Source organism: Leucoraja erinacea, chromosome 32 (genome assembly GCF_028641065.1).
Source record: "Leucoraja erinacea ecotype New England chromosome 32, Leri_hhj_1, whole genome shotgun sequence".
In the NCBI taxonomy this organism is placed as follows: Eukaryota; Metazoa; Chordata; class Chondrichthyes; order Rajiformes; family Rajidae; genus Leucoraja; species Leucoraja erinaceus.
In genome coordinates this window covers 1,385,394-1,399,511 of record NC_073408.1, presented here as the reverse complement: position 1 = coordinate 1,399,511, position 14,118 = coordinate 1,385,394, and the positions used below count along the sequence as shown (strand labels likewise).

Genomic DNA, 14,118 nt, shown 5'->3' with positions numbered 1-14,118 from the left:
CTCAATTCAAAAAATAGTTCCTCTCTCCAGTGTTACTTCAACCAAACCCACCGAACATGGTTTGGTTGAAGAAGTAACATTAGAGGGAAGAACTATTTTGTGAATAACATTGGTCCAGGCCCATCTTCAGGATGAGGTCTTCTCCACCATTCAATCAAGGCTGATGTATCTTTCCCTCTCAACCCCATTCTTTCCAGGGCATCACGCTGGCACAGAACGGCACTGGCAGTCTACCACGAAACCTGGCCGCCACCCTGCAGGACATCGAGGTGAAGCGGCAGCTGGCACTGCAGCAGAAAGGTGAGCGTCGTTCTGGCCATCACTGCCCCGGGAGGTAACACCGACTGCAGGCTATCGTGCAGCAGAGAACAAGAACATCCTTCAGAGAAACCGAGATTAGGAAGAACTATTTTTCACACAGAGAGTGGCCCCTTCTCTGGCTGAACTCTCTGCCACAGAGGGTAGTTGAGGCCAGTTCATTGGCTATATTTAAGAGGGAGTTCCATGTGGCCCTTGCTGGCCAGAACGGATCAGAGGGTATCTAGAGAAGGCAGGTACGCCACCCTGCATACTGAGGTGGAAACGATGATCTGCCATGATCATATTAAATGGCGGTTCAGGCCATCGACTGGGCCGAATGTAACTACTCCTGCACCTATCGTCTATGTTTCTATGTAATCATCCTGGCAGACCTATCTAGCTCCCCAGAATCCTGCAAATATTCCTTTTGTAAATGAATGTTGGATCCACTTCTGCTGTTGGTTATCCAGCAGCACATTCCACCTCAGAACAACTTGTGATGTAAAATTACATTCTCCTCTCTGGTTATTTTAAAATGTCACCCTCATGGTCACCAAACCATGGTTGAGTTGTCCACTTGGTCTGTGAATGAGAGGTTGCAGCCCCACTGTGGACATCTGGGCTCAACATTGCCAACATCTCCTTGGCCTCCAATCCCACAGCAGCACCAAACACATTGGCAATCATCTCATTCACTTGTGAGGTTTAAATTGGACATTTTAGCATAAGATACAATGCTTTATATCTATAGATTTTCCAAGTGCCTTGATTAAAGAAACACTTATTGTATTTTTTCTTTTGACTTATTCCTGCTTATTTTCTCTCTGAACGGTGCGTGACTCCTCATTCTCACTCTACTTATCACCTTGGTCTCTCCTTTCTGGGGCTGTGCAGAGTCAATAAACAGAACGGATCACAAAAGAGGTAGGAACTCTGATTGGAATTGGAGTTTTGCTTTGCAATCTTTACAGTGAGTTTGCATGAGAGAATTTGGGGTGTTTTGTGAATCTGTGGCCCTTCTGTTGACCCTTGTAAAGGCAGCCTGAGCTGCAGTGCAGTCCTTGAATGTTAACGGTCTCGACAAGAATTGGGATCAAGAGTGAGAATCAATAAATTCAACCTTGCTTCTCTGTTCTCAACGTTTAAGTCTTTTTGCAAATTCCTTTGTGATCTCACAGCCCCCTCCTCCCCAACACCCTAACCCCAAACTCCACAACTGATTGAGACCCCAGTCTTGACCCAACCTTGGTCACTTCTCCTGTGTGGATAACATCCCATTGTCGGTGTAGACCCTAACTCTATCCCTCTCTAACCTTGTTTAAAATCAATTAACTATTGTCAGCTGTCTTTGTGTGGCTCAAGTGTTATTTGATGTTGCTCTTGTGAAAGAGTATTGGGATATTTAATGGAATGAAGTGGGTTTTAGATGCCACTTGTTGCTTTTCTGGAAGAGCTTAGTGTAACAATTCAGCTGAGAGAGACGAGTAGGGAATTAGAACTTGGCTGAAGCTGCTGCCTGCGGTGGTATCGGTGGTTGATGCCACGACTGTAAACATTTCCACAGGCCACCAGGTGATTGAGGAACAACGGCGACGGCTGGCGGAGCTGAAGCAGAAGGCGGCAGTGGAGGCCCAGTCCCAGTGGGAGGCGCTACACAGCCAACACTCGCCCATGTATGTCCAGCAGAATCAGCCCTACACCCTGCTGGCTCACCAGCCCTCCCACCTCATCCACCACAGCATCCTCCACCACCACACCCAGCCTCTCTCCGCCCAGCACAGCGGCAGCGACATGGAGCATGCCTTCGACACGCTCAGCTTGGAAAGTTCGGACAGCATGGAGACCAGCATCTCCACCGGAAACTCAGCCTGCTCGCCCGACAACATGTCTAGGTAAGATAACCAGCTCGGCCACAGTTGAGGGCCCTTTGTCAATTCAAGGAGTCACTGAGGTAGGCGGAATCAAATGCTTTCTTCTCGTGGGGGGGTGAAGTTCCAGAGTAGGTTCTTATTGCTGCCACCAGGAAACATGGGGAGTGTAGGAAGGAACAGCAGATGCTGGTTTAAACCAAAGATATACAGTCTGAAGAAGGGTCTCCACCCATTCTTTCTCTCCAGAGATGCTGCCTGTCGCGCTGAGTTACTCCAGCATTTTGTGTCTATCTTACGAGACAAGAGTAGTTTAGTTTAGAGATACAGCGCGGAAACCGGTCCTATAGCCCACCCAGCCTGTGCCGACCAGCGATCCCCACACACTAACACGATCCTACACACACACACTGGGGACAATATACAATTTTAACAAAGCTGATCTACAAACCTGTACGTCTTTGGAGTGTGGGAGGAAACCGGAGCACCCGGAGAAAACCCACGCCTTCAGCTTTCTGAGTTTCTCCAATACTTTATCCTATGTTATTTTGTAAGTTTCACCATGTTATTTGATCATAGCCAATATCATATTTTAGAGATATTAGTAACGTTGTGAAGATTGATGCCAAAAATGTATTCAACATATTCACCATTTCTCTGTTTGCTGCCACTAATATACCACTCATTCTCTTGAGACCCGTATTCACCTTGTTCACCCTCTTTCTATTCATATATAGAAAGGGTCTCAACCAAAACATCACCCCATTTCTTCAATCCAGAGATGCTGCCTGTCCCGCTGAGTTACTCCAGCATTTGTGTCTATCTTAATTGTAAACCAGCATCTGCAGTTCCTTCCCACACAATAGTATATTTTTATACTGCATGCAAGTTTTCTCTCAAAACTTATCTTATCCATTCTTTGAAGCATTTTGCTCTTCTGCCAGATTGTAAAGGCCCCCCTGTCCTCTGGTCCACCGATAGTCTTTGCCACTTTCTGCACTCTAGTTTTCAATGAGAACAGAGACTGGATTCCTTATTGAACTGATGCCTGTAACTTGTGGCAGGCCCAGTGTTCGCTGGAAGCTGATGTTCGTGTGTGGGGAGTTGTGCTTGGCTCCCCAAACAACTTCCGGTTGGTGATTGCTGTGATGATAGGGGCCGCTGTCTCAGGCAGATCTGGGCTTGCCCGCCCCACCCTGCATGCATGCACGTTCTCCTCTGCCGACCGAGACTGTGGCCGCAGGGCAAGGCTTTTACACTGCATGCCCCATAGTTAATGGCATGTTGAGACCTAAAGTCTCTGACAGTTTGTGGTTGTGAGTGACTCAATGTTACATGGCCACAGGCACACGTCATCACAGCAGAAACACGCAGCGTTCCACTATCTCATCGGCACGTGGATGACAAGTGGCTGGCTGATACACGCGCACGGGCACACGCATGGGCAATTGCACGCACGCACACACATGCACACGTACACACACACATGCACACGTACACACACACATACACACACGTACACACACACACACACATGCGCACACACACACACACACACACACACACACACACACACACACACACGCGCGCGTACACACACACACACACACACACACACACACACACACACACACACACACACACACACACACACACACACACACACACACGAGGGGCAATTTTACTTGTTATTTTGTACCAAGCCAATTAACATACAAAGTGTTTAAGAAGGAACTGCAGATGCTGGAAAATCGAAGGTAGACAAAGAAGCTGGAGAAACTCAGCGGGTGCAGCAGCATCTATGGGCAACGTTGCCTAATTCCTTCGCTCCATAGATGCAGCTGCACAAGCTGAATTAACCTACAAATCTGTACATCTTTAGGAGTGTGGGAGGAAACCGATGAAGAAGGGTCTCGACCCGAAACGTCACCCATTCCTTCTCTCCAGGGATGCTGCCTGTCACGCTGAGTTGCTCCAGCATTTTGTGTTTTATTCACGGGTTAATAATGACTCCACACCCATGTTGAGAGTGGCCACTGAGTTTTGCTCCAGTGTCCTTGTGTATCCAAGCGTATGAGATCAAAGCTACAATTCTTGGTCAATCCAGGACGATCTTTATAAATGAGATGTTATCAACATGAAACATTTCCTTCCTGGGTATCTAACCTGCTCTAGAGCAGGAACTGAAAAAGCTGGAGTAACTCAGCGGGACAGCCAGCATCTCTGGTGGGAAGGAACGGCTGACGTTTGGGTTCGAGACCCTTCCTCAGATTTAGAGTCAGGAGAGAGGGAGACTAGAGATATGGAAGGATAAGATGTGAAAACAACAGATCAAAGGGGACAAAGCTGAAGGGAAATGTAGAATAGATCATTGTTAGTTAGGGGAAGGTGACAATGAGGCGTACAATGTCAAATTTAATCAGGAGGACAGGGAAACGTCGGAGAAATGGGAGGGGGTGGGATGGAGAGAGAGGGAAAGCAAGGTTTAGGTTAGAGAAGTCAATGTTCATACCGCTGGGGTGTATAGTACCCAAGCGAAATATGAGGTGCTGTTCCTCCAATTTGCTCTGGGCCTCACTCTGACAATACACACTTACATCAGCCTTTATGTAAGAGCCCAATTGTGTCTGCATCCACTGTGTTAGACCTGGATAATTATATCCCAGCACACAATAGAAAAGTCTATAGAATGGGAATTAATCCGTTGCAGTAATTCCGTGTTTGTGTTCAGCACTGACCTGTTCCTGACTCTCAAACATTGGTTTATTTCTGTGGCGAGTTCTCCTGTCCTCCCCTGGACTGTTGTGGTTTACTGTGACCCAGTTCTCCAAGCTTCACCCACCCCTCCCCCCTCCCCCCACCCTTCCCCTCCCCCACCCATCCCCTCCTCTCCCCCCCCCCCCCCTCCTCTCCTCCCCCTCCCTCCCCCTCTCCTCCTCTCCCTACCTCTCCCCTCCCCCCTCCCCTTCCCTCCCCCCCCCTCCCCTCCCCTCCCCTCTCCTTCCCCCCCCTCTCCCCTCCCCTCCCTCCCCTCCCCTCCCCACCCCTCCCCTCCTCTCCTCTACCCCTCCTCTCTCCTCCCCTCCCCTCTCTTCTCCTCTCCTCTCTCCTCTCCCATCTCCTCTCCTCTCCTCTCATCCCCTCTCTTCTCCTCTCCCCTCCCCTCCCCTCCCCACCCCTCCCCTCCTCTCCTCCCCCTCCCCCCTCCCTCCCCCTCCCCTCCCCTCCCCTCCTCCCCTACCCCCTCCCCTCTCCTCCTCCTCTCCCTCCCCTCCCCCTCCTTTCCCAAGTCCTCTGCCCTCCCCTCCCCTCCCTTGGAATGTGGGGCAGGGTTGGAGGAGCCAAAGGGAATGTTGCAGAGTGGGAATGGTTCCATGCCTGCTCCGTGTCAGGGCGATGATTCCACTCCAGGTTTTGCTGCCAGCTTCCCCTCTCCTCTACACCACACACTTGATCCCAGAGTAATTTGCCAACGTTGCTGAGATTGCTGGCAGTCGCTTTCACTTTATTGTGTTGGCGCTCCGCTCTGTGTCTCCATAAACCGGGCTCCTCTCCGGAAAACACGGACTCCCTGTGTGCTGGTGTAGAGGGCGAGTGGACACATGGCTTCTCATCGCTGCAGCGGGTGTAGCTGGTGAGTGGACCAAAGCCTCTGGCAACATTCCCCAGTCTGCAAGCAAGAAGCATTTCTCCAGCAGGGAGGAGGGGGGAGAGAGAGGGCGAGAGTGTGGGAAGGAACTGCAGGTGCTGCTCTACACCCAAGTCAGACACAAAATGCTGGAGTAACTCAGTGGGACAGGCAGCATCTGTGGAGAGAAGGAATGGATGATGTTTCGGGTCGAGACCCTTCACCGTTCCTTCTCTCCAGAGATGCTGCCTGTCCTGTGGAGTTACTCCAGCACTGTGTGAGTCTGAAGAAGGGTCTCGACCAGAAACATCACCCATTCCTTCTCTCCGGGGAGGGTGACTGCTAGCCAGAGACTGCGTTTAGTATGTGATCTCGGTCTCGGAGCAGTGGGCAAAGTGGCTCCTCGTTTCTTGGCACCTGGGAGATGACCTTTGGACCCATCCTAGACTCTGGAATGCCGGAAAGGGTGCAGAGAAGAATTACGAGGATGTTGCCAGAGCTATGGGGAGGGGTTGAGCAAGCTGGGACTCCTTAGAGCGCAGGAGGATGAGGGGGATCTTATAGACGTGTATAAAATCAGGAGAGGAATAGATCGGGCAGATGCACAGTCTCTTTGCCCAGAGTTGGGGAATCAAGGACCCAGGGGAGGATGGAAATGATTTAATAGGAATCTGAAGGGGCAACAATTTAACACAAAGGGTGGTGGGTGTGTGGAACGAGCTGCCAGAGGATGTAGTTGTGGCTGGGACTATCCCAACGTTTAAGAAACAGTTAGACAGGTACATGGTAGGACAGGGTTAGAGGGATATGGGCCAAATGCAGGCAGGTGGGACTAGTATAGCTGGGGCATGTTGGTCAGCATGGGCAAGTTGGGCTGAAGGGCCTGTGTCCGTGCTATCCCACTGTGCGACTCTATCATTCTGCACACATCAGCAACAGCTCGCTCGGGCTGAGTCCACAAATAGAATGTTATAAATGGACTTAAATGAGGACCTTGGTTGGGATAATGAAAGGGTTTGCAAATGTCTGGTGTGGTTTTATCTAACTTCATCATGATGCTATTTACATTCTCGCTTCTGAGTCACAATGTTTGAAGTAGCGAGCCAGGGGTTGCCACCATCTCTGGACACGGACAGTATCTGGAGAATAGGGGTCTGGATCCTTCAGCAGATTGATTGTAGTGAGGGTGGGACAAAGTCTGGTCTCCAGAGATGCTGCCTGAGCCTCTGAGTCACTCCAGCTCTTTGTGTTCTTGCATTATCATCTCTGACCTTTGCCCAACCAAGTTGCAACCTAAACTCTCCGCACCTGTATCCACCTGCCACTTGTGCAGGAGGGAACTGCAGATGCTGGTTTAAACTGAAGATTGACACATAAAGCTGGAGTTACCCAGCGGGACGGGGAGCGCCTCTGGATCGCTTCAATAACTGGCATCTCACACCAATATTGATAGGCAGCTGCCAGCCTGGCAACCACTGACTCGCACCCTCCGTCCCTGTCCCTCGAATATTTCACTCGCCCTTGCCCTGTCACGGCATCTCTCTCTCCCTCTGAATCCCCCACTCCCTCCCTGCCCTCTCTCCCTCCCTCCCTCTTTCTCCCCCCTCTTCCCTCCCCTTCCCTCTCTCTCTCCTGATCCCCCCCTGTCTCTCCCCTCTTTTTTCCCTCCCCCTCCCCCTCTTCTCCCCCCCCCCCCCCCCTCTCTCCCCCCTGCCCCCCCCTCTCCTCTCACCCCTCTCTCTCCTCTCTCCTGTCTCTCTCTCACACCTGTTTCTTCACTGAAGCCTTGGCCAAAACAGACCATTTGTCACCTTGCCACACGCCTGCCCTAATATCTACCTTGCAGAACAATGCAAGGGGCGGATTGAATTTGAAACATGGATACGGGTTGCAGTCCCGTGAGATCTAGTGGAAGTATGCACAAGTAATGAAGTTTGGAGATAATGGAAAACTATTTCTGTTGGTAGCGGATGTCAGGAGACTATAAGGAAGGGCAGTGTCCCCTATAGCTCGAGCCCTCAAGTCCTGGCACAATCATCACTAACTAAAAAACAGATAAAACAGGTTGGAAATCTGAACTAAAATCAGAAGACACTGGCCACACTCAGCAGGTCAGGCAGCATGTGTGGAGACAATGAAGACGTCTGAAGAAGGGTCTCGACCTGAAACCTCACCTTATTCCTTCTCTCCAGAGATGCTGCCTGTCCCGCTGAGTTACTCCAGCTTTTTGTGTCTATCTTTGGTATCAATTACACCTGGTCTGACAGGTGTTACCTGAACTGTGAACATTCGCGTCGGCAAGTCTAGTTTGCTCTCAGCTCCAGTGTTTGTCTGTCAGTGATGGATGCTGGTCCCATATGTTGGCACCTGCTGTGTGTATCAGTCAGCACAGCAGCTTGTGTGGTGACCAGGTCAGGTGTATTGTCTGTTTAGTGGGTTGTTTCCTACCCGAGCACAGTCCATACATCAATACTCGTTAGTTACCTACAACATTTCAAGTCTTATCTCTTCCAGGTATCTCCATAACAATGGCAGATGACACAATTCCCACCTGAGCATTGTTTAATGTGTCTCTTATCACTTTCCTTGGGCAATTAACGTTTTTCTTATACTCTAGGCATGACCTTAAGTAGCAGTTGTAGAATGGGTGAAAAGTACACTTGTCCACCTGGTAAACCTACACTTGTTCACTAACTAATTGTACTGTAACAAGAGTTGCTCCCACAATACCTGACACGCACAATACAAAGTCCGGCTTTCCTATTTCACCGCAGTTTAGTTTAGAGATGGGCCAGAGAGTCTACTACTGCACCTTATTCATGTTTGTTCAGTGTATAAAGCATTGGAACTTCAGCGAAAAGAGAGACAAAGTTAACATTGCAGGTCGTACACCCTACTTCAAAACAGGTGCTGGAGTAACTCAGCGGGACAGGCAGCATCTCTGGAGAGAAGCAATGGGTGACGTTTCGGGTCGAGACCCTTCTTCAGACTTTTGTCGTGTTCCCACCACTCTTTCAGCTCATCCCCCCACTACCACAATCAGTCTGAAGAAGGATCCTCACCTGAAATGTCATCTATCCATGTTCTCCAGAGATACCGCCTGACCCTCTGAGTTACTCCAGCACTCTGTCCTTTTGTGTACAATGGCATCTGCAGTTCCTTGTTTTGTTACAGACACACAGTGTACTGGATATACATTTGAGTTTTCACTTTTCTAATTTCATTGAAGAGCTACATTTCCCCCATTTCACCATGTGTTTCCTGAGGTCAATGTTCACCTGACATGTCCCAGGGTTATTGCTTTCTAAATTGGCATTAAGTGCATTTGCAAAGTGATCCATTTTGCTGCAAATGTCAGAAGATTGGAAGGTTGATCATGTTCAACATCTGATGGTTTCTTCTTCTTCCCCCTGAAGTGCCAGTGGTGTAGACGTCTGCAAGATCGAGGAGATGGAGAAGATGTTGAAGGAGGCCCAGGCTGAGAAAGCTCGCCTTTTGGAAACAAGGGTATGTAACTAAATCCCGAGATCCAGCTCATCGATTGCTCCTTCCAAAGTGTAGTGTACATTGTTCAGCTGTAATTTAGAGATACAGCGTGGTAACAGGTCCTGTAGCCCACCGAGACCAGGCCGACCAGCAATCCTCCGCACATTAACACTATCCTAAACACACTAGGGACAATTTACACTTACACCAAGCCAATTAACATACAAACATGTACATCCTTGGAGTGTGGGAGGAAATCGAAGATCTCGGAGAAAACCCACGCAGTCACGGGGAGAAGGTACAAACTCGGTACAGACAGAACCCGTAGTCGGGATCGAACCCGGGTCTCTGGCGTTGCACGCTCTGTAAGGAGGCAACTCTACCACTGCACCACCGTTGTGGACTATTTCCTTCATACACCTGATGTTGTGGCCTCGCCCGCTCGCTTCCCCCACTGCATTACCGCGCTGTGCGGGACGTGCCACACGCATCACAGTCTGAAGGAACAGATCAGAATCATGAACAATACTTCCTGTTCTGAAATCAATTGGCTCTGGAGACTTCAATAATGCCGGACAATCATTTCCTGTTTATCTTTTAGTAGAAATTAGAATGTTTAGAGTTTGTGTCTTTGGGAACTAAAATCCTCGATGATTAAGATCTTCCTAATCATCTATCCCCATCATTCCTAATGATGTTCTCAAGAGAGAGTTAGATTTAGCTCTTAGGGCTAAAGGAATCAAGGGATATGGGGAAAAAGCAGAAACGGGGTATTGATTTTGGATGATCAGCCATGATCACATTGAATGGTGGTGCTAGCTCGAAGGGCTGAATGGCCTACTCCTGCACCTATTGTCTATATTTATATTTATATGAGTGCTGGGGAAGTACACATGATATTTCATTGATTATCCTCGAAGAACTCCAATAGTTTCATTCAACATGATTTCTCTTCCGTTTGTTTTAACTTGGAAAAATTATTTGTGATCATTTCAAAGAATTAACTAATTTAAATAATTGGGTTTTTTTTAGGAAAGATAATGTAGAATTTTATGAATGCCTCTGATATTTCAACAAAAAGAAGAGTTGGCAAGGTGTTGGCACAGTGGCGCAAGCTAATGATGAGCTGCTGCCACACAGCGCCAGAAACATGGGTTCGATCCTGACCTCTGGTGCTGTTTGTGTGGAGTTTGCAGGTTCTTCCCTGTGACCTTGTGGGTTACCTCCAGCATGGTCCCATATCCCAAAGGCGTGTGGGTTTGTAGGTTGACACGCAGTGGATGTGAATGTGGGATAACATAGAACTAGTGTGAATGGAGTGATCGATGATTGACATAGACTTGATGGACCTTGGCTAGTTGTGTAGCTCTCAGCAAGGTGTTTGGGCACCAGCTACTGGCTGAAGGAACCACGTGTCCTCATGTACATTTGCTGATGTTGCCACAACAGACAGGATTGTAAATAGGAAGGAGGATGGAACTGGGCAGCTATAGGAGTGGGCACGAACATGTCTGCAGGAATATAATGTGTAACAGAGTGATGTATCCATTCTGGTGCCCAAACCAGGGCGTTTCTTTATCTGTGACGCTTTGGGAAATGTTGAAGGTAGATAGACAAAAATGCTGGAGAAACTCAGCGGGTGAGGCAGCATCTATGGAGCGAAGGAATAGTGACATTTCGGGTCGAAACCCTTCTTCAGGGAAATCTTGATCTGCAAAGGGGCTGACGTCACTGAAAGCTAGCATGCAAGTAGTTCTGAAGAAGGGTTTCGGCCCGAAACGTTGCCTATTTCCTTCGCTCCATAGATGCTGCTGCACCCGCTGAGTTTCCCCAGCTTTTTTGTCTACCTGCAAGCAGTTCAGTTTAGTTTAGAGATACAGCGTGGAGACGGGGCCCCCGTCCCACCGAGTCCGCGACGACCATCGATCACCCCGTACACTAGTTCTATCCCACACACTAGGAACAATTTACAGAAGTCAATCAACCTACAAACCTGCACATCTTTGATATGCGGGAGGAAACCGGAGCACCCAGAGAAAACCCAGGAGCTCACGGGGAGAACGTACAAACTCTGTACAGACAGCGCCCGTAGTCAGGATCGAACCCGGGTCTCTGGTGCTGCAAGACAAAAACTGTACTGCTGTGCTGCCCTCAAGAGCTAGGAGAGCAAAATATATGTTGACCTCTATTGTGAAAGAATTTGGGTGCAGGCAGGTAAATAAGGCAACAGCTGGAGTATGGTGTACAGTTTTTGGCGGGGTTGATGTTGGTGCTATTTTCCTGCCCTGCAGGCACGCGAGATGGAAATCCGTCGCCAGGCATTTGAGGAAGAGCGCAAGAGACGTGAGGAGTTGGAGAAGAGGCTCCAGGAAGAAACTGTCCATCGGCAACAGCTGGTCGACAAGGAGGTCAAGATGCGGGAGAAAAATTTCTCACAGGTGACTGGGACCAGACAAACTTACCTTTTCAATAGAGCACAGATGTCCCAGATAGAACAATGAAATCCTTACTTGCAGCAACACAACACAATGTTCAGGATTTGCAGTAAATTGCCAGCAGCTGAACTGTGTCAGTTTCTACACAAATAAAAAGCAGGAAAGATGAATGGCCAAGTGTTCTGTCAGAACGAGGAGAATTCATTGTGGGGACCAAAGAAATGGCCGAGCAGTTAAACAAACACTTTGGTTCTAGCTTCAAACAAGAGTACAAGGAAATGCCCCTGTCCCACTTAGGAAACCTGAACGGAAACCTCTGGAGACTTTGCACCCCACCCAAGGTTTCCGTGCAGTTCCCGGAGGTTTTTGTCAGTCTCCCTACCTGCTTCCACTACCTGCAACCTCCGGCAACCACCTGCAACCTCCAGAGGTTTCCGTTCAGGCTTCCTAAGTGGGACAGGGGCATAAGTTTCCAGAAGTGTTAAGGAACCAAGAATCTGATAAAGATGAGGAACTAATGGAAAATTGGTACGAGAGATGAAATAGCGCTGCCAGAGAAATTAATGGCACTGAATGTTGCCCGATCCTGGGATAACTAGCATGGCAGACTATTAGAGGCAGGAGCAGCGGGGATTGGTTGTAATTCTCCAGACGTCTGTAGATAATGAAATGCTTGCTGGAGGACGGAAGGTGGAAATGAACCCATTATGTTAAAAAAGAGATAACAGTAAACTTCTGCTTGTTCTAATTGACCTTATTTGATTGTGCACGCCAGGTTGATTGCATTGGTTGAAACAGGGCGGACCTCGTGAAGGTTGCAATCTCCCACACCAACAGGAAACGATGTTAGCCTCACAACAGAGGAGGGGCAACCGCAGTAACGATTATTGATGATGAGATAACAGGAAACTCAGAAAATACCGTCAAAATCAACAAGGCGTTTTTGAAGGACAGGCAGCATCACTGGAGAGAAGGAATGGGTGACATTTCTTCTGTCTGAAGAAGGGTCTCAATCCGAAACGCCACCCATCCCTTCTCTCCAGAGATGCTGTCTGTCCTGCTGAGTTACTCCTGCATTTTGTGTCTATATTCGGTTTAAACCAGCATCTGCAGTTCCTTTCTACACAGGATTTTTTGAATGTAGGTTGTAGTTGATACACCTGCTGGAGTGTATTTGAGAATATATCTGATAGAGCTGATAAGGAAAATCCAGTGTATTTGGTTTCTCGAATTTTCAGAAAGTGGTATTGTCCACAGATGCTGCTGCACCCGCTGAGTTACTCCAGCACTCTGTGAAACGTCACCTATCCATGTTCTCCACAGATGCTGCCTGACCTGCTGAGTTACTCCAGCACTCTGTGAAACGTCACCTATCCATGTTCTCCACAGATGCTGCCTGACCCACTGAGTTACTCCAGCACTCTGTGAAACGTCACCTATCCATGTTCCCCACAGATGCTGCCTGACCCACTGAGTTACTCCAGCACTCTGTCCCGCTTGGGCGACCACATGTTCCCCAGATGCGGTGCGACCCGCACAGATTCTCCAGAGCACTGTGAAACGTCACCTATCCATGTTCTCCACAGATGCTGCCTGCACCCGCTGAGTTACTCCAGAACTCTGTGAAACGTCACCTATCCATGTTCTCCACAGATGCTGCCTGACCCGCTGAGTTACTCCAGCACTCTGTGTCTATCTTCATAGAAAAGACATGCACTGATTATACTGACAATATATTTTGTGAATAGAATATTATTTTTAAATTTAGATTAAAGTACTTGGATCTCAGAGTGCTTTCACTGAGCCAAGACTGATATCATCAACAAAATGTATAAGTGAGCCCCAAGATTCATTCACAAACGCCTCGTGGAGCTGGCAAGCTTGCAGATCTGAACACCAGTGATTTCAGCGCCTGACTGCTTTGCAGCTAGTGGTTGCCATCTAGTGCCCACTGGTGGAATGGCAATGCTGAATCAAGGAATACCTGAGCAGTCGTTCCAGGTGTGACAGAGGTTTACCTGCATCTCCTCCAACCTCATCTATTGCACCCGCTGCTCTAGATGTCAGCAGATCTATATCGGTGAGACCAAGCGGAGGTTGGGCGATCGTTTCGCCGAACACCTCCGCTCGGTCCGCAATAACCAACCTGACCTCCCGGTGGCTCAGCACTTCAACTCCCCCTCCCACTCCGTATCCGACCTCTCTGTCCTGGGTCTCCTCCATGGCCAGAGCGAGCAGCACCGGAAATTGGAGGAACAGCACCTCATATTCCGCTTGGGGAGTCTGCATCCTGGGGGCATGAACATTGAATTCTCCCAATTTTGTTAGTCCTTGCTGTCTCCTCCCCTTCCTCAGCCCCCCTGCTGTCTCCTCCCATCCCCCAGCCTTCGGGCTACTCCTC

The 14,118-nt window shown here is 48.9% G+C and overlaps 1 protein-coding gene across 9 annotated transcripts in view; it reads left to right on the top strand.

Annotated features, from left to right (window-relative positions):
• Positions 1-14,118, top strand: part of phldb1b (pleckstrin homology-like domain, family B, member 1b) — a 238,366-nt gene that overhangs the window by 216,741 nt on the left and 7,507 nt on the right. For 6 of the 9 annotated variants that reach the window (XM_055660545.1, XM_055660546.1, XM_055660550.1 and 3 more), the window contains 5 exons: positions 198-300; positions 1,195-1,224; positions 1,865-2,192; positions 9,213-9,303; positions 11,574-11,720. In XM_055660545.1, coding sequence (XP_055516520.1) covers positions 198-300; positions 1,195-1,224; positions 1,865-2,192; positions 9,213-9,303; positions 11,574-11,720 — 699 coding nt within the window. The remainder of the gene's footprint in view (positions 1-197; positions 301-1,194; positions 1,225-1,864; positions 2,193-9,212; positions 9,304-11,573; positions 11,721-14,118) is intronic. The other 3 variants (XM_055660552.1, XM_055660553.1, XM_055660547.1) reach the window with 1 other exon arrangement.